Source organism: Gracilinanus agilis, chromosome 5 (genome assembly GCF_016433145.1).
Source record: "Gracilinanus agilis isolate LMUSP501 chromosome 5, AgileGrace, whole genome shotgun sequence".
Classification (NCBI taxonomy): Eukaryota; Metazoa; Chordata; class Mammalia; order Didelphimorphia; family Didelphidae; genus Gracilinanus; species Gracilinanus agilis.
This window is the reverse complement of record NC_058134.1, coordinates 308,085,747-308,109,844: the sequence shown is the minus strand read 5'-3', so window position 1 is coordinate 308,109,844 and position 24,098 is coordinate 308,085,747. Positions and strand designations below refer to the sequence as shown.

At 43.6% G+C, this 24,098-nt stretch overlaps 1 protein-coding gene across 1 annotated transcript in view; it reads left to right on the top strand.

Annotated features, from left to right (window-relative positions):
- EFCAB6 (EF-hand calcium binding domain 6) overlaps positions 1 to 24,098 on the top strand; it is a 96,224-nt gene that overhangs the window by 11,107 nt on the left and 61,019 nt on the right. Inside the window, exons 3-7 of the mRNA XM_044679294.1 lie at positions 8,749 to 8,904; positions 9,133 to 9,257; positions 11,250 to 11,321; positions 11,512 to 11,521; positions 19,305 to 19,500. Coding sequence (XP_044535229.1) covers positions 8,749 to 8,904; positions 9,133 to 9,257; positions 11,250 to 11,321; positions 11,512 to 11,521; positions 19,305 to 19,500 — 559 coding nt within the window. The remainder of the gene's footprint in view (positions 1 to 8,748; positions 8,905 to 9,132; positions 9,258 to 11,249; positions 11,322 to 11,511; positions 11,522 to 19,304; positions 19,501 to 24,098) is intronic.

The following is a 24,098-nucleotide window of genomic DNA, read 5'->3' as shown; positions in this document are numbered from 1 at the left end:
TTTGAGGGAACTTCTGACTCCCTTAGTCCTACCCTCCTTATTTTCCAGATGGGAACAATGAGGCTCTGGCAGAAGTGACAGCTGCTAGGTAGATTTGTGCTGCCTCAGGCTGAGCCGTGACAGTGAGGACCCAGATGACTCCTGTCATCCCTCCCAGCCTGGAATTTTCTGAGTCTTGGGGTTCAAAAAGCCTCCTGCACATTTGTCACGAATGGGGAATTTTTGGCATTGTGACTTCTCCTTGACTTCAGACTCTTCACTCGCCTGTTCTGTGCACAGATTTCCTTCTGTAAGAGGAATAATTACTGCCTGGAAACCATGGCTCCGTCCAGGAAACGCTGAATGCCTCAATTTTCTAAAAATATGAATCTCAGAATTGTTTTGATTTTCTGCCGTCATTTGCTTTCATTTTGAAGGATTAAGTGGAAGATAATAGTAGTGGTAAGGAGAGCGCTGTGTGCAGCCTGAGATGGAGCATACCTGGAACACACACACCTATAAGGGAGCCCACACTTGGGCTCCTACTGGGGGTGTATGGATGCCCCTAGAAGATAGATCGAGGGGCTTACGTCCACACAGTGTCTTCTTTGGGCCAGTGTGAGTGGGATGGCCATCGATTTATTTGTTTTTCTTAATTTTAATTTTGAATTCTGAACTTACACACAAACGGGCATGATAGAACATAAAAGGAAGATTTTCTAGAAATCACAAATCTCCATTTCATTCGCCTGGCTTTCAGAAAACCAAGTACACAATTCTACACATCACTAAGAAGATGGGGCTCTTGTCTCTGCTTCCTTTGGAACATTCCTCTGTTCTTTTCTGTGCATTTAAAAAATGTTTCAGTGGTTTTTTTTTTTTTTTTGGCATTGCCACTGCTAATCTCCCCTCTTTTTTTTAAACCTTTACTTTGTGTCTTAGTAAGAACTCTTAAGACAGAAGGGTAAGGGCTAGGCAAACAAGGTTAAGTGACTTGACCAGGGTCACGTAGCTAGGAAGTATCTGAGGCCAAATTTGAATCCAGATCCTCCTGACTCCAGACCTGGCACTCTATCCACTGAGCCATCTATTTGCCCTTCTTCCTCTCTTTCTTCCCCATCTCTGATTAAAAAAAATGAGAGAGAGAAACACAGTCTAGCAAAATTCATCCTCAGAGTGGTTGTGTCCCAAATTCTGTATGTATCTCTCACTTCTTTTTGAGTTGTGGGCATGGGGGTAGCCCATCATCAGTCCTCCACATCCATGACTTGTCATTGCATGGCTCAGTGTTCTTCAGTCTTTCAGAGTGGATTTTCCTTATGATGTTGTTCTTGGGTCTGTCCACTTTCCACGGTATCAACTCAAACTGCCCAAGATTCTCTGAAATCATCTCTTTTACTTTAGTGAAAAAATATCCCATGCACTTTCATTGGTTTGTATTGAAGTTATACTGCTAATTAGCATTTTAGCTGTGTGTGCCTTGTGTCTCCAGCTAGACTGGAAGCAGCTGGACGATCAGGGCTGGGTCTTTTCCATCTTTGCATCCCTCCCAATCCCCTGCCCCGGTGTTTCGAATGTTGTCTTCAATGTAATAGGTGCTCAATAAGTGTTTATTTAACTTCTCTTATTACTCTGTCCCTCTCATTACTCCTCTCCTATTGAATGAATTTAAAAAGAAGAGAAAAATCGTAGCCCCCATCCACTGTACATTTAGTAGCAAAACCAATTCTCATACCGGCTATGGCCAAAACTGTTACTTCTTGAACATTTGAGTTCATCCCTGCCCAGAGGTGAACATTGTTTCATCTTTGGTCTCTAGTCTCATGGTTTATCATTGGTGGATCAGAATTTTAAATTTGTTCCAAGGTATTTTCCTCTATTGTTATTATTGTATAAATTGTTCTCCTTGTAGTGTATCAGTTCATAAAGGTCTCCCCAGTTTCCTCTGAAACTGCCCTTCATTTCTTAGGGTACAATAATGTTCTGTTGTGTTTATATACCACAATTTATTTAGCTATTCTCCAACAGGAGGATTAGTTAATGACTCTTCTTCCTCATAGTTTCTAATTTGGGGTTATCATAAAAAGGGCTGCCTTGAATATTTTTGTACATACCTGGGTTCCTTTTGCTTTGATATCTCTGTGATATAGGCCTACCATTGTGTCAAAGCACATGCACATTTTGATAACCTTTTGGGCAAAGGTACAAACAAATTGCTCTCCAGAATGGCTAAACCAATTCACAACTCCATCAGTCTTGTGGGATTATGCCTGCTTTCCCCACAGTTCCTTTGACATTTGTCATTTTCTTCTTTTGTTATCTTTGTCGATCTGATCTGTATAAGGCGGAACCTCAGAGTTGCTCTGATTTGTATTTCTTTAATTATCGGTGATGAACAACATTTTTTCTATGTGATTGTTGATAGCTTGGATTCTTCCTTAGAAAACTGCCTGTTTATATCCTTTCACCATTTTTATGTTGGGGAATGCTTCTTAGTCATACATTTGAATCAGTTCTTTACAAATCTTGGCAATTAAACTATTTTTAAATTCAAAGATATTTTATTTACCCAATTACATGCAATATCAATTTCCCATATATGTTTTCTGAAATTATAAGACCCAAATTGTCTTCCTCCATTTATTTCCTCCCCCCTTTCAGAGATGGTAAGCAATTTGATCTGGGTTATACATATATTATCATGAAAAACATACTTGAGTGAGAATACTTATATAAAATAAAAACCTGAGCATTCTTTGTCTTAAGTCCTTCATGACTGTCCTGGATCATCGTATTGCTGAGAGCAGATAAGTCTTTCACAGTTGATTTTGTACAATATCATAATGAAACTTTTTTTTTTCAGAGAAACTTGCTGCAAAGATTTCCCTCCAATTCTTGCTTTCCTTCTAATTTTGGCTAGATTTGATTTGTTTGTGCAAACCTTTAAAATTCTATATAATAATAATAATAATAATAGCTAATGGTTATGTAATGCTTACTATGTGCTAGGTACTGTGCTAACCAGTTTATATCATTGTCTTATTATTTGAACCTATAACAACCCTAGGAGGTAGGGGCTTTTATTACCCCCATTTTATAGATGAAGGAACTGAAGGAAAAAGAGATTGTGGTTTGCCCAGTGTCATACAGCTAGTAAGTATCTGAGGCCACTTCCAGAACTCCACACCTGGCACTCTATCCATTGTGCATCTAATTAGAATTTTCCACTTTATCTTGTGCAATTCTCTCTATTGCTTATTTGGTCAAGAACTCTTTCCCTGTTAATAGATCCAATCTATGTATAATATGAGCATGACCATGACCATTTAGAGCTTATCTTGGTGTGAAGTGTTGGGCTTAACTTATTTTCTGCCAGTCTGCTAGATAATTTCCCAGAAGATTTTCTCAGAGAAGGAGTCTTTCCCTCAATGACTAGGGGTTGGGGTTTAATAAACATGGTGTTAATGTTGTATACCTAACCTGTTACATTGATCAGCCTCTCTGTTTTTTAACCAGCACCAGATCATTGTAGTGGTTACTGCTTTGTAGTACAATTTGCTATCTAGTCCTGACAGATCCCCTTTCATTATTATTCTTGGGAATTTTGACTTTTTGTTTCTTCATATCACTTCATGATTATTTTTTTCTGGCTCTCTACGATATTCCTTTGGTAGACTGATTGGTACTGCACTGGAGGAGCAAACTAATTTAGGTCGTGTTCTTGGGTTGGTTTCGCTGGAGTCGGTATGTAAGAGCTGGGCAATTTGCCTCCCATTCAGGCAACCATCTTAGCTGAAAGTCATGGTTCATCTCTTTAATTAGGGAGTTCTTCATTTTTAGTTGTTGAGTCATATTCCTTGGGCAGTCGGTCTGTGAAAACCAAAAGCTCCTTCTCAGAATCATGTTTTTAATGTGCAACATAAAATCTTAAAATCTAAAAATGTTAATGCACAACATGAAAAAGGAAACTCATTATGATAGCTGCTCTTTAGGTGGCACTTTAATTTTTTCTCTCATTTGATCTTGACAGCAGCCCTGTGGAATGGTCGCTATTATTATCCCCATTTTGCAGATGAGGAGGCTGAGGCTGATAGATCGGGTATAGACGTGTCTGAGGCAGGACTGGAAGTTAGCCTTCCTGGCTCCCAAATTCAGCCTTTTAGCCATTCCACCACCTTCCTGTCTATATTGATACAGTTATCCAAATATTTAAAATGCAGGTTCATGGACCTGAGATCAAGAAATGCTCTTGACCAAGCCAGGTACTACCTCTGTAGAGATTCTACCTTCCACACTGCCATTGCTCCCTCCCTCCCAACTTTCCATTTTGAAACGCTCTCAGACACCAGGCAGATTTGGGAATTTGTCATTTACTTTTAAAAACTCTATAGAGCTGGAGACATGTGAGTTATTATTTTGGTCCAGGCTGATGACATTGCAAATCTAGGTGGTACAGTAGAGAGAGTGATGGATGTAGAGAGAGGAAGATCTTAATTCAAGCATTCTGACTAGCTATGTGACAAATCACTTAACTACTCTGTGCCTCAGTTTCCTATAAAATTAAAGGGTTGGATTTGGTGGCATCAAAGGTTCCTTCCAACTCCAAATCCATGATCCTATAAACTTTCATTAGTATAGGGAAACTATGGCTAGGAAAATCCCTCTACCATTGTAGGTATCTCTTCTGTAACTTAAAGTCTTAGAGAGGTACCCAGAACACTTAGAGGTTAAGTGACTCTTCCGTGATCACACAGCCAATATATATTAAAGGCAGGAACTGAATCCAGATCTTCTTGGCTTTGAGGTCAGATTTCTATCCAGTGTCTCACACTGCTTCTCTTAGCATTCATCACAGAAGTCCTTTAGACAGAGAGCTTCCTGTCTCCCCACCCTAGGCTTTGCTTCTCCACTTTAAATGCCGTTAGCTCCAATTTTAGTATTTAGACCTGGAAGAGACATTTATTTATTATGCACCATTTATTATGTGCCTCCTGTGCAGGGCTTTTTTCTCATTGCTGGGAGGTATACACAGAATTAAAATATGGTCTTTCTCTTCTTGAAATGTAAAATCCAATGGAACAACCAGACACATATCCAAAATTTGCAATGCAGTGAAATAAAAATGCTCTCAGACACCAGGCAGATTGGAGCATTTTGTGATCTGCTCTTAAAAAAGGTGCCTGGATTTCATGAATATGGGTAGTCCTTCCACCAATGAAGAGCCCAGTACTCTAAGCTTGTGTAGACTACAGAATTGATATCCTTTTTTTGGTAGCGCTGGGTAAGAGTACTGGTAAGAGTACGGGAGTATTGGTAAGAGTACTGGGGATGGTGTGGTGCCATGGGAAGGGTCCCAGGCAAGTCTGCCCCACTGTGGGTCTCAGTTTCTTCATCTCTAAAATGCTGAGTTCGGAGTAGATGACTTCTGAGGTCTTTCTAGCTCTAGATCTGTGATAACCTGAGTTCAAATTCTGACCTCTCCTTTTGGTTTTCTAGAGAACTAAGGAAATTTAGAGCACCCTTCCTTATTTATACACAGAGGTAAACTGAGACTTTGGAAAGGGAAGTGACTTGACCAGAGTTGCATCGAGAATTAGTAGGAAATTCTAGACCTGGAGGTCCAGAGCTCAGGTCACTGGGCCCTCAGCCCAGGGCTACAATGTACATTTCTTTACTAATGTGACTGGATTCTGGGGCCAACATGAGAATTTGTTTGGGTCGAGTATGCATATTGAATACACAGGTTTTATTTTGCTTCTTTTGTGGAGGGATGGTGGGAAGGATAGAAAAAAATTGGAAAAACAAAAGTTACAAAGCAAAAACTTGATAAAGATTTTTATAAAGAAAATGGATGCCGTGTGAAGGCATTGCTCCAGTTGGATTCCATGACAACCACTTGCTGGCATGTAGCACTTGGTGGGGCCCAGGCCTCTCTCTCCACAAGTGCCCTGGCCCAGAGAGCCTGCAAGTATTTCAGGGAGGGGGGAGGAAGGGAACTAAGGCAGAGGGGTGAAGGGACTGCCTTTGCTAAGGTCAGGCAGGGCCTGCTGACTTCAGAACCGACCAAGACTCTTTCCATGGTGCTGAAATTGCTCTCAGAGACAGAGTGCTTGAAGAGTGGCTGCTGAAGGCTGTTTCCAGGATACCACTCAGCCTTCCTGGGAGGGACCGAGAAGATGGTGGAGGGGAAGGTACCTGGAGAGGAACTCACTGAACCAAAACCTTGGGACACAGGGCTTAGACTTGGCCCGCTCTGCCCCAGAGGGTCAGAGAGAGGGTGGAGAGGCAGATTTTGTCCGAATGGCAAGTGAGATAACATTTGTAAAGCACTTCAAAAGCCTTACAGCGTGATCTCAGTGTGAACGATTATTAGCATCATCAGTAATAATAACGATGATACCAATAGTGAGGATAACAACAACAACAATAATAAAAAATAACTTTCCTGAGAATCAAAGTTTTCTGGGTTACTTCAAGAGGTAGTGAGTTCCCCATCACTTCAGGAGTTCAGGAAGAGGCTGAATGAGCTCTTGTTAGGGTTTTCACTGGCAGGATTCTTGTTAGTGGCACGGGTTGGGCCTAGATGACCCCGAAGCTGCGATTCTAGGATTTTCAAAGCAAGAGAGTGTGCCTACATTGGCCAGACCTTCATGGCTGACTGATTTCCTTCTGCACACATAAAACTTTGCACTGCACTGACTTGCACTGAATCATTTTCCCTGAAGGCTTATTAATAAGAGAATCTGGGACAAGTCATAGTTTTAAGATGAGGCATGAAATTTGCCAGCGACACCTGACGCGCCCTACAAGTCTCCTGCAATTCATGGGATGACAATGGAAGAGACTCTTGAGTCCTCAGGAGGCTGGAGGGTGAATGAGGCTCTTCGTATCTTCATCAGTCACTCACGTTTAAGCGCTGGGTGTCAAATTGAAAGGCCCATTTCCTTTGAGGCTGCCTGTCCCTTACCACCCCACTGAAGCAAGTACTTTGTCCTGGAAGCTCTCCCTCATCGGCCTGCCTCCTCGTACCTCCCATCCGGCTTTGTCTGGCCCATCTCTGATGCCCCTGCAGCTGGGTAGTGAGGGGGCATGGGACCTAGCTTGGCTGTATGGGCAGGGCAAAGCCACCTGGCCTCCTCACTCACCCATCAAAGGAGGCCATTGGTTTGGGTGGCCTCCTGGGCCCCTTCCAGCTTTTGGTCTGTGGTCCTCTCATCCTTAAGCATTTATTCCTCCTCTACACAGTGAGGGGTGGCCTCTCAGACCCTTCTTCAGCTCTGACCACTGTGCCTCTCCCTCAGCTTTTCAGATGGGTTTCTCCTTATCCTCTTCCCTGCTGGTCCCTACACACATCATTCCCCCTCCAGCCCTGTTCCATTGCCCAGGCTGTCCCCCAGCCTTTTGGAATCCTTAACTTCTCTCCAAGCTCAGAAACTCAGGTGCCACCTCAGCTTCTCAGCCAACTCACAGACATTAAGTGCCAGGCACCATGCTAGGTGTCAGGGCACTCAAGTTCCACCAGAGGAAGCTGTTAATTGAAATTTGGGAAATGCCATTTAAAAGTATATATATATTTTCTATGGACACGTGGGAACTATCAAACTACATTTCCCGTGGTCCAACGGGTTTCCGGTTCTTGTTCTTTGGGCGTGGGGACATCTGCATCACCACGCAGAGGACAGTTTAAATGGGAGTAGAATCCAAAAGGAAGCCCTCTTGGCTAGCAGGCGCGGGAAGAGGCGAGAGGTAACAATAATGGTGGAGGCAGCAGTTTTGAATTCTTACAAGCGTGTGGTCTAATGATTTTATCCCTATCAGCATGGCTTTAATTAAAATACTAATTTATATTATTATATCAGTCTTTATTATTTTTAATCTTGACAAAGCCCAGGTAATGGGCAGGGTGTCCCGAAAGTGTTAGGGCAGGTGTAAGCCATAGTCAAAGCCTTTTGGGACACCCTGGTAAGGATATACAAGAAACAGACACAATAAATCCAAATGAGCTTCGAGGGGAGGAGGTGTTCGCAGGCAGCTCTTCACGAACCCTTCAGTTCTTTTTTTTCCCCTAAGAATTGTTTTTTAAAATGCATTTATTTAATGAATTAGTTTAGAATATTTTCCCTTGGTTACATGATTCATGTTCGTTCTCTCCCCCCTCCCGTAGCCAATGAGCAATTTCACTAGGATGAACCCTTCAGTTCTAACGCTTCTTCCTACTTCCACCTATCTTGGGTTTCCTTTTTGTGTATTTTTTATTGATTCATCTGTGCCTCCATGGTCTCCCCTTGGTAGAATGGAAGCTCCCTGAGTGCAGGTACTGTCTTGTTTTTGTGTTTCTACTCCCAGCCCTTGGCATGGTGCCCAGCCACATGGTGGCTGTTTAATATGTGCTGATTGAGTCGATTTATTGAATTTGTTTTACTCTTCATCACTCACCCCCAATGCCCTTGCCCCCTTGCTCCAGCTCCCACTTCTTTAGCAGTTGGTGATCTCCTTTGGGGCTCCCAACAACCCTGTGAAGTTGGTAGGGCAAGCAGGGCCATTTCCATTTAACAGAGGGGGCAACTGAGGTTCCAGAATGTGAAGGGATTTTGCCCAGGACTCATAACTGGTGAATGCCAAAGCCCCAACCCAGGCCCAGGATGCCCAGGCTTGCCCACGCAGAACCCAGTGATGTGATCGGTCCTTGCTGCATGAACTCTCCCAAGCTAACCTGGACAGATGAGCAGTAAAACTCTCAGCACTCTCACTCTTTCTTCTTTCTTGTAGGGAGAAGTTTAAGGACCATTTGCAAGACCTCAGCCAGACCTTTGCAAAACTGGACAAGCACAGGAACTCCTTCATTTCCATGAGTGACCTGCAGAAGGTCTTACAAGAGTATCATCCAAACATAACAGAAGAGGAGATAGTGATGATGCTGAAAAGGTCTCTAACCTGCTCTCCTCCCTTCCCACAGTCCCTACAGCAGTTAGGGGTTCTCTGATCTCGGCGTGGGCCCACCCTCCGCTGCTGGGGATCAGAGCCCCTCGGTAACTCGGCACACAGTCCCCGAGAGTCGCTGAGGCCACTCTTTTGAGCCTCTCTCAAAGGGACCAGGCAGGTCCATGGACATTGGGTCGTTCCTCTTGGCCTTCTGTTCTGTTCTGCTTGCAGGGCCAGTCAGGGGCCCACTGGGATGATGAAAGAGGAGCCACAGTTTTCTCCTTGCCCGTGGTCTAGCGGGGCAGAGCTGTGTCCGTGGGGACCCAGCCTAGTTAAGGACTTCTACCCTCTGCAAAGTAAATACATCCAAAGTCACACTGGGGGGGGTAGTGGTGGATCTAGTTGGGGAGGGGATTAGAAGCCAGGGTTTGTAACAAGGGAAGTCCAAGGAGCCCCAAATGGGACAGAAACCACGTCGGAAATACTTGCCACATGGCGAGAGCCCCAGGCTATCTAATAGGGAAAGGATGGACCCAGAATTTAGGTGAGAGATGGTGCCTGCCCTCATCATGTAGCGCGTAGATAGGAGTCAGGCTCAGATCATTCCATAGCACAGATCCTGGGCATAAGCTATACAGCTGCCAGTGTGTGTGTGTGTGTGTGTGTGTGTGTGTGTGTGTGTGTGTGTGCACTTCTCTGAGACCCAGGCTCCTTCTACTACATGGCTGGGATGGACCCACTGGGAGTGGCTGTAAATGGGTATCAGAGCAGGTGGCATCCCCCAAAACGATGAAATCCAGGTGGACCTTGGGAACATCCAGTTATCGGCGAGGGGTCTGGAGAGATTAGGCAATGGGGGAAGTCCTGCTAGAAGGTTGGTGCCAGTAGGTCTGGCTATGGGCAATAACTACTTTTTTTAACTTCTTACCTTCCAGCTTAGAATCAATACTGTGTATTGGTTCTGAGGCAGAAGAGTGGTAAGGGCTAGGCAATGGGGGTTAAGTGACTTGCCCAGGGTCACACATCTAGGAAGTGTCTGAGGTCGGATTCAAACCCAGGAGCTCCTGACTCCAGGCCTGGCTTCTCAATCCATTGAGCCACCTAGGTGCCCCCAGCAAAAACTACTTTTTGAGCCTGATCATGCAATGAACTCTAGATTGATTTGATTATCATCCAGCCCACATTTCTCCATCTTCTCCTCAAGAACAATATGAGCTTCTTTACCAAATGTTTTGCTTAAATCTAGGTAAATGAGACCCACAGCATTCTCCTTATCAACTAGGCTAGCAGCACTGTCAAAAAAGGAAATGAAGTCAACCTGGCCTGTTCCTGACTCTTCTTAATCACTACTTCCCTTTCTGGATACATGCCAACCATCTCTTTAATGCTCATACTGGCATTTCCCCAGGATCTGAAGTCAGACTCTTTTTGAAGACCTCCACCACATTTGCCTTTCTCCTCTTCTGTTGTCCTTGACTTTACAGCAGCTCAGAAATCCCATCTGCTGGTCCTTCATGACCCAAGGATGTAGTTGCCTGGCCCATGTGATTTGAATGGATCAAGGGCAGCCAAGGACTCTCCCAACCTCTGTCTTGGCACTTCCCTTAGGAATCAATTCCCTATTAGTCATTCTCCCTGGCAGAGAAAACAAACAGGCGAGAAGTTCAGCCTTATTATTATTATTATTAGGTATTACCATCCTATCTGCCTCAAGCAAGGATCCCAGCCTTCCTCTTGAGCCTCCCTTTTCTACCCATGGAGCTAACTGGTTTCCATCAATTCCTCCCCTTCTACATCTCTTTCCTCCTTTCTTCTCTTCCTTTCCTTCCTCCTCCTTTTCCTTCTTCCTACTGGAAGATGAGGGGAGGATCGACCTATGTGACATCCAAGGAGCAGCACCATCAACAAACTGGGAATCATAGCTGACTTTCTAGAGGAGATGGAATCTGAGTTGGGTTCTAAAGGAGGGGTGGACATTTGCTCTCTAAGTCTTACCATCAATAGGGATGATACTTGTGTCCCCAGCGCTTAGCACCATGAAGAGCACCTAGTAGACGCTTAATAAAGATCTGTGGGTGGATGGATTTATTGAGGAGATGGAGAGGGAGAATCGAGGCTATTCCAGGCCAGGAAATATGCATAGACTGGGGCTGGACCAAGTGATCTTTTTCAGCTCTTTCAGGGTTCTGATCTGACCTCTGGTTGCTGCCTGCCTTTGGCAAGTCGTCCTATTGTGGCAACAGTCATCTTTCTTCTAGCTCATTCTTTTAGGCTTGGGGGGCACTTTCCTTGGAATAACCTTTGGAGGTTAGGCAGTGCAAGAATGAATGGTCATCGCTCTTTGACAGGTGATACTCATGAGGGTTCTCAGTGCCAGGAGGAATGGCAGCAGGCCATCAGCGCTTTGGGTGGCTCCTCTGGTGAGCACAAGCCTCACAGCTGGGGCGTCCGGGATGGGCTGCCATCTGCACTGACAGAAGAATCCCCCTCATCAACCTAGGGTTCAAATCCAGCGTCCTAACCCCATCCATCTGTCATGCTTTCCTAGTTAGGGTAAACTTTAAAAGCAACCTGGCTGCATCTATGGAAGTTTCTCTTCCCTTGTCCCAGTCCTTAAAGGGTGAGCTTTCATCTCTTCTCCCCTAAGTGAGTTTCCTCCTCAATGAGTTGATTCTCAGCACACAGGGGGGGGGGGGGAGTCTGCTGCAGTCCCTGGATGGAGGGACCCCTTCTGAAGGGCAGTCCCTGACAAAACCCTGTCCTCAGTGAGTGTAAGATCACCCACTTCCAAGCAGCTCCTCCCAGAAGCTTGCCCAGCTTACCTTCCAGCGGAGTGAGCAACTTTGGGTTGAATTGCCGTCCTAAAAAAGAAACCGTCTCTCAACCATGTTTGTTTTTCTCAAAGCCCTCTTGATGAGAGAGACCATCTCTGTTATCTGTAATTATCTGTGCATTCTTCTTTCCTGGGTCCAAAATAGACTTTTTCCCTCAATAAGACAGAGGCGATTAGCATATGCATTTGATTTTATTACTAAATTTTAATACCAAGTTGGCAGTTTATCTTTCCGTTGAAATACTGTTGATTATTCTTTCCTACTCCGTTGCCAGCATTTTAGCCAGCTTGAGACTGGCAATATGGGAGGCCGCTTTGCAGCTGTGGATAGAGGAAGGCAAGTTCTCTGTTGTTCATTCAGAGAAGCAGATGATCATTGATAGCCTTCACTTCCTTTTGGCTCCCTCCTCCAACTCAGGGAACAGCTATTAAGCACCTCCTGAGTGCCAGGCACTAGGCTAGGTCCTAGGGAGAGGAAGACAAAAGAGGCTGGCCCTGCCCTTGTTTTATATATACACACACACACACACACACACACACACACACACACACACACACGATATGAGAATATGAGAACTTATATTATGGGTAAGCAAATCTCTAAGTACACAGTAATGGGGGTGGAAGAAGAGAACATTCCTCAGGAAGGGTACCTGGCCAGACTTCCCATGAGAGAGAGCACATGAGCTGAGCCTTGAAAGGAACTAGGGATTCTTAAGAGATTGGAATGAGGAGGGAGAACATTCTAGGTATGATGGACAGCCCATGTAAAGACCCGGAGGCAGGAGACAGAGAGGAGACGAGTTTGGGGTCGGGGAGGAGCACAGAATAACGTGGGAGAAGGAAGGTGCCATAAGCTTGGAATGTCAAGCAGGTGTCAGATTGTGCGTGCAGGTCTTTAAATGTCAGATGGTGGAGGGCTCTCTATTTTATCCTAGTGGTAACTGGGAACCATTGGAGTTTATTGAGAAGAGGAGTAGGAGAGAGGAAGGTGAGGGAATAAGCATTTCCACAGTAGCTACTGTGGGCCAGGCATTGTATTAAGTCCCCCCCTTTTTAACTTTAACAACTATTATCTCATCTAATCCTCACGACAACCCTGTAAAGTGGGTGCTATAATTATCCCCACTTTGGAGTTGAGGAAATGAAGGCAAATCGAGGTTGACTTGCTCAGGGTCATAAGGCTGGTATGTTGTAGTACAAAGTTCTGTCCTTTGCAAGTAACACTTTAGTAACTGTGTGGAGGATGGATTAGTAGGAAGTCAGGAAGCCAAATAATCTGTTCTTTCAAATAATCTATTAGTTTAAGTGAGAGTGATGAGGTTCCAAAATGGGGGTGGTGGTGACTGGCTAGTAGAGAGAAGGGTAGAATCAAGACTTGGTGAGCAATTAGATGGGAGTGAGAGCAGGGAAGTGTCTTGATCAAGGTCATAAAACCATTGTAGATAGCAGGGTCCTTTGACTTCAAACCCAGTGTTCCTTCCATCATGCTGAGGGGCCTCTCACATAGAATGATGGATCCTAGAAGCCTATGGTACCTTGGGTGTGGGCGTACCCTTTGCCAGTGCAGATTTCCATCCTTGTGTACCATTTTATGCAATGCACTTCCTCCATCTTCCATGGTGGCTGTATCCAACATGCAGGTGGAGCCCTTCTGGGCCTCTCCATATTACCTGAAAACCTCTGCCCTTGAAGGTGTGGGCTGTTTTCTTTTCTCTTTGCATACCCACTGCCTTGCACAGTGCCTAGAATACCTTGAGTGCTTTAGAAATGCCTTTCAAATGGGATAGCATTGGGTGTTGATTGTGGTAGGAGGCACCAAGTCTTTATTTTTATTCCTAATGTTTACTCTTTGACCAGCCTGTGCCCTCTGCCATTCATGCATGTCCTCAGTGGCAAAGTGAATCCTCCTTATACCCGAGTCACTGTATTCAACATATCACCATCAGTATTCATGAACTGCTACATCTTAGATCCACTGGTAGGTCTCATTCTTGGGGATCTCCTTGGGCACTGGCCAGTAAGCCATTTAAGAAAGACTCAAGGGGGCAGCTCAGTGGATTGAGAGTCAGGCCTAGAGACGGGAGGTCCTAGGTTCAAAGCTGGCCTCAGACACTTCCCAGCTGTGTGACCCTGGGCAAGTCACTTGACCCCCATTGCCCACCCTTACCACTCTTCCACCAAGGAGCCAATACACAGAAGTTAAGGGTTTAAAAAAAATTAAAAAAAAGAAAGACTCAATTCTGCTTAAGAAAAAAGACTGAGATTTAATGAGACCTACCAAACTTCTAGAGACTAGAGGGGGAATTCTTAGTTCAATAACGAACATCCAGATACTGGCTAAATTGGAAAGTATCAAATACCTGAATTCTCTGGGGAAATTCCTCACTGAATCAAACACATAAATACATCAAAAAGTGCCTCATCGATGAGGAAACTGGAATCCTTAATAATGATCCTAAAAATATGAGAATCACAATGATTTCTGAATGGATAATGTCCCAATTTCTCCTTGACCTAGTTGAGAGACATGAAACCACATAGACTTTCCAACTCCAAGCAGACAGGGTTATTTTCTTCCTGACAAAAAGGCTCATCTCTCCACCAGTGCCCATAGAGAAGGTCAAGGGCCTTGAATCAAATCATCCCAAAAGTATTTATTAAGCTCCAACTGTTTGACAGGTCCTCTGCTAAACACTGCGGATACAAAGACTAAAGTGAAACAGTCCCTCACCTTCAAGAGATTATATAGTCCTGGATGGGTGTGTGGTGAATATGCACCGAGAAATAAATGCAAATTATAGGCAGAATGAGTGCAAAGTAATTCCAGTGCAAGAGATCACTGGGGCCTGAGGGGGAGGGTTGCCTCTTGGAAGAGGTGGCTCTTGAACACAGTTTTTTGTGGGGTGACAAATGGCAAGAGGTAAGGTGAGAGAACATTCCAGGCTGGCAGACGTTAGTGCAAAAGCCCCGAGGTGGGAGATGAAATAACATATCTGGAGAACATGAAGTAGGTCATTGTGGTTGGAACATAACAGTGGGTGAGAATGAGCAGTTTACTATTAACCTGGAAACATTGGAGCTACTGGAATGCCATTGGAGGCCATTGCTAGGGCATTTAAAGGCCAAACAAAGGAGTTTGCCTCTTTTCCAAACTTCTTACACTGGAAAATGGCGTGTAGCTGGGTGAAGGCTGGATTGGAGAGAAGAGAAACTCGACCCAGAGAGATCCAGGATGAGGCTCTTTAGGCTGATGGTCTTTTGAATGGACACGAGCTTATGGAGGGAATTAAGACTCTAGAGCTGAGGATGGCTATGAAGTCTTGAACATGAGGGACTAGAAAGATGATGGTGTCGTTGATAGAATCTGGAAGGATCATGATGTTTTGAGTTAGAGCCACTTACAAGACATCCTGGTGGAGCTGACCAGAAGGCAGTTGGATCAGGAGAGAAGAGGTTGGAAATGTAGGCTTGGGAATCTTTTGCCTAGAGATAAAAATGGAACCCAGGGGAAGAAAAGAGAAGTGGAACAGAGCTATACCAGGGAAGAGCGGATTGCAAGGGGAACAAAATCTTCGTTTTCCTTCTCAGTGGGAAGGAAGTAGAGCAAGGTCAGAAAAGAGCCCTCAGAGGGTGAGTGTCCAGAACCATCTGCTGGGCCATCCTTTGACTCAGGTCACACACTCTTAGCTCTCTTCTTCCTTGCTAGGGTCCAGGCTTACCCTGCTCCTTAAGAGCTGTGGGCAGTCTCTTATCTTCCACATTCCAACGTGGCTAACTCCAACGGTCAGGAGAAAGGATCCCTTCAAAGAAGAGGCCAGTTTTGAGTCAAAGAAGTCCTCTTGTCCTGTTCATGTCATAAAGCCATCCCCTTCAGGACTCTCCATATGATTCTTTGGGCTGCATTTTCCGAATTGGAGGCAAGTCGGATGGACAGATCATGGAATCACAGATTTAGTATTGACAAAGCTGTGTATTGTACGCCCCTCCTCACTTCCCGCCCCCCCCCCCAAAACAACTGGGAGGTACATGAGTGGCCAAGCTCTTTTTCATATTGTTGAGGATGGCTAACCTAACCTGGCCCCTGAACTCTGTTTACACTTATGTCTATCCGCCTTATTTCTCTCTGTTGTTCTTTGGTGCCTTTGTGATTCTTTCTTAAAAAATTCAACTTTATTTTACCTACAAATTTGAATTCTCTCCTTCTCCTGGCTGGGAAGGCAAGAAAAACAAAGCGATTACCAATATACATGTAGTCATGCAAAACAAATTCCCATATTGGCCACTCTCCACCCCCTCCCCCCATAAAAAAGAAAAGGAAAGTATAAAAAAAAAAGCAAAGAAACATGCCTTAGGCTGCACTCTGAGGCCATCAGCTTTCAATCCAGACTGAATAGTGGATTTCATCATGAGCCCTTTGCAGTTGTGGTGGGTCACTGTGTTTCCTAATGGAGCTGAAATTGTGACTCTTATGAACTCCTAGGATTCTAAGTCAAGGGCTAGGAGTGACCTCAGATATCATCGAGTCCATTCTCCTCATCTTGCAGAAGAAGAAACTGAGGCCCAGGGAGGGAAGTGACTTGTCCAGCTAATGAGCAGCAGAACCAGAATTTGAACTCGGGTCTTCAGACTCTTTCAAAGGCAATGCTGTTTCCATTGTATCATGTTGTTTGTCCATCATGGTATTCCATGTAGAAGGTTATAGAATGCTAAGTTCATTATCTCATTTTGTTGTCCAAACACTCCTCCAGAGCTTGGGTGTCTGAGAAGAATTTGACATTCCCATTTGACAGAGGAAAAAACTGAGTCTCAGAGAGAAATTGATTCACCCAAGGACAGACAGATAGGAGGTGGCAGTACCAGGCCAGAAACCCTGTTCTCACCCTAAATTCACTCAATCTAAGGTGAACAAGCTTAAGAATACTCATTCATTCATTCATTCATTCATTCATTCATTCATTCATTCATTCATTCATTCATTCATTCATCTAGGCTTTCATTCTTTCATTTATCCATTCACCAAACATATTTTCTAAGTGGCTCTTGTGGCTGAGCAATGGGGAGAGAGAACAAAACAATTCCTGCCCTCAAGGAACTTGCTATAAAATCTTTCTAATTCAGGCTAGGAGTGGTAGAGGTGAAGGAAAACCCCAGAGGACAGGACCAGCTGCTTCCTGGAGAACCTTGAAGGAACTGCTCAGCCTAGACCCGAGTTTTCTCATCTGTTGGACTCAATGGCCTGTAAGGTCCTTTTTGTCTGAATTCTATGATCTCAGACTCTCCAAGGTCCCTGTCAGCTGCAGTGATGAATGAATGACAGTTTGGAGTTAAATGGGATTTCTTCTCCTTGGAGAGCTGCTGGAGAAACGAGAGCATATTTATACATGGATGGCATCTATATTTAGCCCTACAACCAAACGGATTTCTTTTTTGGAAAAACTACTAAACTGCCGAGCTGCTGCTTGTAAAAATATATTTGAAAGGAATTTCTGCCAGGCTTTTGAGAGCAAAGTTTGGCAACGTCAGTTTCAAGCCTGGAAGAAAAGCTTTTTCAAAGGACTTTAACTTGGATTCTCACCAGTCACTGAGCGTTGCCAATTCAGTCTTCCTTCAAGGTGCCTCTTAAATCTGTCCCTTCCTTCTCCCAGCCCCTGGTCTAGTTTAGCCCCTCATTACCTCTCACGTGGACTGGGGAAGTAGTTCCTTAAGTGCTTGTCCCTAATTTCTTGCCTCTTGTTATCCAACTCACATTATCAGAGAAATTATCTTAAGAATTTGGAGCCACTGGATACCTCTGAGGTTCTCTAGTCTGACCCCATCATCTCCCTTCCCCTCCCCTCTCTTTTCCTCTCTTGTCTTCTCCTCTCCTGTCCTCTCATCCTCTCCCGTTCTCTCTTCTCCTGCCCTCTTTTCTCCTGTCTTCTCCCTTCCTCTCTTGTCCTCTTTTCTTGTCCTCTCCTGTCCTCTCTTCTCCTATCCTCTCTTCTCTTCTTCTGGCCTGTCCTCTCATCCTCTCTTGTCCTCTCCTGTCCTCTCCTTTTCTCTCCTGTCCTCTTTTGTCCTCTCTTCTCCTGTTCTGTTCTCTCCTGTCTTGTCTTCTCTTGTCCTCTCTTGTCTTTTCCCCTCCCCTCCCCTTCCCACTCTTTTCCTCTCTCCTTTCACCTCCTCTCCCATTCCCTTCCCTTCCCTTCCCTTCCCTTCCCTTCCCTTCCCTTCCCTTCCCCTCCCTTCCCTTCCCTTCCCTTCCCTTCCCTTCCCTCCCCTTCCCTCCCCTTCCCTTCCCTCCCCACTCGTCTCCTCTCCTCTCCTCTCCTCTCCTCTCCTCTCCTCTCTCTGCATCATGCAGATGGATGCCTGTTCTGAATTCTATACTCTTGAGAACTGCCTGGGTGCTCTTAGTGACTTGCCCAGGATCACTGAGTCAGTATATGTCAGAGAGAAAGCTCAGACTCAGATCTTGTCAGATCCCAGGCCAGCTCTCTTCTAATAGAAAGGGATCCTGCAGCCCAGAGAATCCCAGGCTCAGGCCGAGTCAAACAGCTGGGCAGAAGAAGGGCTGGTGCTGGGACCCGGGTCCTCTGTGTCCAAATCCAAATGGTGCCAGAGTCGAATTCAGAGTGATCCAGCCTCATTGGCTCAGTGCCTCGTGTCTGCAGGGCTCAGTGCTCAGGGCTAAGGGATGCTTGGAGGACAGGTCCCAGGAGAGGAGTGACCCCCGACCGTGCCTTCCCAAAGCTCAGAGATCAGGAACTTTGGGGATGGCAAAGCAAGCTCCACACATTGTTTCTTTTCACGCTCGTGGTTCCTCAGACAAGTCATTTCTCATCTCTGGGTATCAGCTTTCTCATCAGTCAATGCAAGGGGCTATGGAGAGGCAGCTGGGTTGTCCAGTGGTTTGAAATAGGCCTGGAGATGGGAAGCCCTGGGTTCAGATCTGACCTCATACACTTCCTAGTTGTGTAGCCCTGGGCAGGTCACTTAACCCCTATTGCCTAGCCCTTGCTGCTCTTTTGCCTTAGTCAGAAGGTAGAGGCTTTAAAAAAAGGAGGAGGATGACAAAAATGAACAATGTGGAAATAGGTTTTGAGTGATAATACTTGTAAAACCCAGTGGAGCTGCTTGTCAGCTCCGGGAGCGGGGAGGGAGACAACATGCATCATGTAATCTTGGAAACTTACATGTAGATTTGTTACTGGAATAAAATAAAATTTTTTTAAAAAGGAAAAGGATGGCAAAGGAAACCATTCACATAGACAAACCAAAATATGTTTTAAGAACTGAGCTCATGGACCCCAGGTTTAGAACAATCGTTCTAGACAAAATTTCTCCTAGTTTTGGATTTTAAAAAAATGGGGTGGCTTGTGTACACACACACAGAAAGAATAGTCTGGGTCTCTACAGGCAATACCAAAGAAATGAATGATGAAGCTTCAGATGAGGGAAGGCTCAGGAAGGCTCAGGTCTTATGCAGGAAGGGCTTCCTGGAGGTGGTGGCTTCTAGCCTTCCAGAATTCTTTGCCCAACAAAGGACTGCTTTAGTTATTAACCGTGTGACCCCTTCTTTTTGTAGCTGGGGGATCACCTGTAGTGACAACATTGTCTACTACCACGAATTCCTGAGAGCCTTGGAAAGCTTCAAACCTTCCAAGTCTCATTCCCGGGAGAGAGAAGAAAATATGCAAATCCCCTTCTCGCCACTGACTCCTGAACAGGCCCTGAAGAGAATGAAGGATCTGGTCTTGGCCAACCACAACACCTTCTACAAGGTACCACCCTTGCCCTTCTGACCACCTCCAGGTGTTTCTGGGTTTCCCAGGACATCATCCTGGCTCCCCGCCTGATCCTGTGCCTTGCTTATGCTGGCCTGCAGCTAGTGACTATGGCCCAAGCAAGAGGAGAATCTGGGGATCCCCTGAGAGATGGATAGGAATAACTGAAACAAATACAGGATGGGCACTTAGCGTGTCCCGAGGGGAAAGAATATGGAAAGGACACAGAATTTCCATCCAGTCAATTTCCTAGGAATTTCTGGTCAGTTTTATTTGATGTATTTATTATTCGACGTATCTTTTAAAAAAATTCATTTTTTCAATGATGTGTAAAGACAACTTTTAATATTTGTTTTTTAAAATTTTGAGTTCCAAATTCTCTCTTTTCCTTCAAATTCTCTCCCCTCAATGAGAAGGCAAGTGATTTGGTAGAGGTATATATGTGCAGTCATACAAAACAGTTCCATTTTTAAATCATGCTGTGAAAGAAAACAGACCAAAAAAAAAACAACTCATGGAAAAAATAAAGTTAAAAAATAGTATGCTTTGATCTGCATCCAGACTATCAGTTCTTTCTCTGGAGATGGATAACATTTTTCATCATAAGTCCTTTGGAATTGTCTTAGATCTTTGAATTGCTGAGAATAACCAAATCATTCACAGTTAATCATACAGCTAATTGCTGTGTACAATGTTCTCCTGGTTCCACTTACTTCACTTTGCATCAGTTCCTGTGTCTGTCCAGATTTTTCTGCTTGTTTTTTCTTATACCAAAATAGTATTCCTTTACAATTCATATGCCACAACTTCCTCAGTCATTCTCCAATGGATGGACATCCCATCAATTTCCAATTCTTTGCCACCACAAAAAGAGCAGCTATAAATATTTTTGTACATATATAAGGGTTCTCTTCTTTGAGCTCTTTGGGATATAGGCCTAGTAGTGTGGTATTGCTGGGTCAAAGGATATGCACATTGGATAGCCCTTTGGACACAGTTTGAAATCACTCTCCAGAGTGGTTGGATAAGTTCACAACTCCTTAGTGTCTCAATTTTTCCACATTTCCTCCAACATTTGTCATTTCTTTTTTGGTCATATTAGCTAATCTGATAGATGCTTGTGTGTGGGTAACCTCAGAGTTGTTTTAATTAACATTTCTCTAATCAATGATTTGGAGTATTTCTTCATATGAGTAGATAGCTTTGATTACTTTGTTTGAAAACTGCATGTTCATATCCTCATCTGGGGATTATCATATCAATTGGGGAATGACTTATACTCTTATAAATTTGATTCATTTTGTATATTTGAAAATATGTAAAATTCTCTTTTTTAGAGAAACTTGATATAAAATCTCCCCTCACTCCTCCACCCCTGTTTTTTGGTTTCCTTCTCAGGCTGGCTACACTAATTCTGTTTGTGATGTAATTTTATATTGTCTATAGTTATTTTAAATGGAATTTCTCCTTCTAGCTCTTCTTGCTGGACTTTCTTGGTAATATATAGGAATGTTGATGATTTAGGTGGATTTATTTTTATATGCTGTGACTTTGCTAAAGTTATTTCAACTAATTTTTTTAGTTAATTCTTTAGGATTCTCTAAGTTATATCATCATGTCATTTGCAAAGAGTGATAGTTTTGTTTCTTCATTGTCTGTTCTAATTCCTTCAATTACATTTTTCCTTATTGTTATAGCTAGCATTTCTAGAATAATATTAAATAATGATAGTGATAATGGGCATTGCTTCACCCTTGATCTTATTGGGAAGGCTTCCAGCTTATCCTCATTGCAGACATTGCTTGCTAATGGTTTTAGTTAGATGACACTAATCATTTCGTCGAGCAGCTTGTAATATTTTTTCCTTGGTCTGGTAGTTTTTTAATTTGGCTACAATATTCCTGGAAGTTGTCAGTTGTGGATTAAATGTAGGAGGTGATCTGTGGATTCTTTCAATTTCCATTTTTCCCCTTTGTTCGAGAATGTCAGGGAAGTTTTCTTGTATAATTTCCTGTAGGATGATGTCCAGGTTTTTCTTTTGTCATGATGTTCTGGTAGACCAATAATTCTTAAATTGTCTCTTCAAGATCTGTTTTCCAGATCTGTGGTTGTGTCAATGAGGTGTTTCATATTTTCCCCAAATTTTTCTTTTTTTTAATTTTGTTTTATATATTCTTGCTGCCTTGTGAAGTCATTTGCTTCTAGTTGTTGAATTCTAATTTTTAAAGACAGAATTTCAATCCTGGATTTTTGGTCATCCTTCTCCGTCTGGTCTGATATTCTTTGTAGGTCATCTTTCACCTTCTTTGTTTCATGTTTCAGCTGGTCAATTTGGGCTTTTAAGACATTATTTTCTTGTTTTAGATCATGTATTTCCTTTGCCCAATTGTTTTTGGTCTCTGTTGATTATTTTCTGAGTTCTTGAGTTATTTGAATTTTAAGTTCTTCCAAAGCCTGTGTTCATTTCACTAAAGTTTCTATGTTTTTTCTTGGTGTTCCTTTATCATCTTCTGATCCATTTGCACTTTGTTCAATTTCTGGATAGAAGCTGTCAATTGTGGTTTCTTTTTTCTTTTTCTGTTGTTTACTCATATTTTTTTCCTTTTCTCTCCTCTGTAATTGGCTGTAATCTTGATCCTCTGATCATTTTTTTAATATGTGGGTTTGGTTATTCAGTACTTGGAGGGCTTCTTCTCTGTTTTGTTGATTAATTAGTGGTTAGTGGGGACCCAAGGCCAGATTTTCCCCAGCTGGTGGTAAAAGCTAAAGAAGTGAATTTGGCTACTTTCACTGTAGTCTGTGGGGGAGGGGTGTTGAAGCTTCCCTGCCCTCTGAAGACTTATTTTCTGCTGTATTGATAGGATTAAGCCAGGTGGGGTTGATCTGCACAGCTCCAAGTGCCCTGAGGTGAAAACCTCAAGAGAAAAGGGGGGGGCACAGTGAAAGATGGAGGGTATGTTCACTCTCTCTGGGTTTCTCCCCCAGCAACATCCTTGCTGTCTGTCATCAGAGCCTTGAGTTTGGCACAGCTGTGCCAGCAAGGCACTTCCTCAGACTAGTACCCCAGCCCACCCAGAAATTCCAGGATTTGCTGGAGACTCAGCACATTAGGTGGAGGAGGGGATCTGGGATCTTCCTCCTTTCTTTCCCCTCCCACCCAAGAGTTCTGAGAATTCAGGCTTTTTTTTCTCTCCCCCGCCCCCCATACCTTTTAAGTTGTGTTCAGCTGGAGGATCCCCCAGCTCTGTTGTGTTGTCAGATTTAGTTTTCTGTTCCTTCAGAGCCCTTTGTCCTTAATTGGTGGTGAAGGGTTTTATGGAGGTCTGGAGCCTTGCTCCTTCCACACCACCATCTTCCCAGAATTCTCACCTGAAACATGTAATCAATCATATGTTTTCCTTCTGCATTTATACTCCCATATTTCTTTCTTTTGATGTCAATACTATTCTTTCTCATAAGTCCTTTGGGATTGTACTGGGTCATTACATTGCTACTAGTAGAGAAGTCCAATACATTTAATCGTGCCACAATGTTTTACTTTCTGTGTACAATGTTCTCCTGTTTCTGCTCATTTTGCTCTGCATCAATTCTTGGAGGTCTTTCTAGTTCACATAGAAATCCTCCAATTCATCATTCCTTATAGCACAATAGTATTCCATCACTATCATATACCACAATTTGTTCAGCTATTCCCCAATGGAGGGACACCCCTTTGGTTCCCAATTTTTTGCCACTATAAAAAGTGAGACCATAAATACTTTTGTATAAGTATTTTTCCTTATTATCTCTTTGGGGTACAAACCCAGCAGTGGTATGGCTGGATCAAAAGGCAGGTATTCTTTTTTTTTTTTAAGACCCTTAACTTTGGTGTATTGTCTCATAGGTGGAAGAGTGGTAAGGGTGGGCAATGGGGGTCAAGTGACTTGCCCAGGGTCACACAGCTGGGAAGTGGCTGAGGCCGGGTTTGAACCTAGGACCTCCTGTCTCTAGGCCTGACTCTCACTCCACTGAGCTACCCAGCTGCCCCTAGGCAGGCATTCTTTTAAAGCCCTTTGGGTATAATTCCAAATTGCCTTCCAGAAGGGTTGGATCAATTCACAACTCCACCAGCAGTGAGTTCTCGTCCAAAAAGCTGAGATCTTTGGATTTATCAAACACTGAAATCTGATAATTCTTAAGAAATCTTTCTTCAATTGATTATCATTTTTTCCAATGAGATATTTCACATTCTCTTATAACATTCTTTTGTTTGTTTGTTTGTTTGTTTTGAGTTCAAACATCTAAGTTTAATGTAAACAGGTTTTAGGGACTTAGACTAGTCATTCTCTAAGTAGCCTCTTCAACAGAGGAAATGGCATCCTTTTTTTTTTTTTAACATTTATTAATAATCATTTTTAACATGGTTACATGATTCATGCTCCTACTTTCCCCTTCACCCCCCGCACTCCCCCCACCCATGGCCGATGCGCATTTCCACTGGTTTTGTCATGTGTCCTTGATCAAGACCAATTTCCAAATTGTTGGTAGTTGCATTGGTGTGGTGGTTTCGAGTCCACACCCTCAGTCATGTCCACCCCAACCCATGTGTTCAAGCA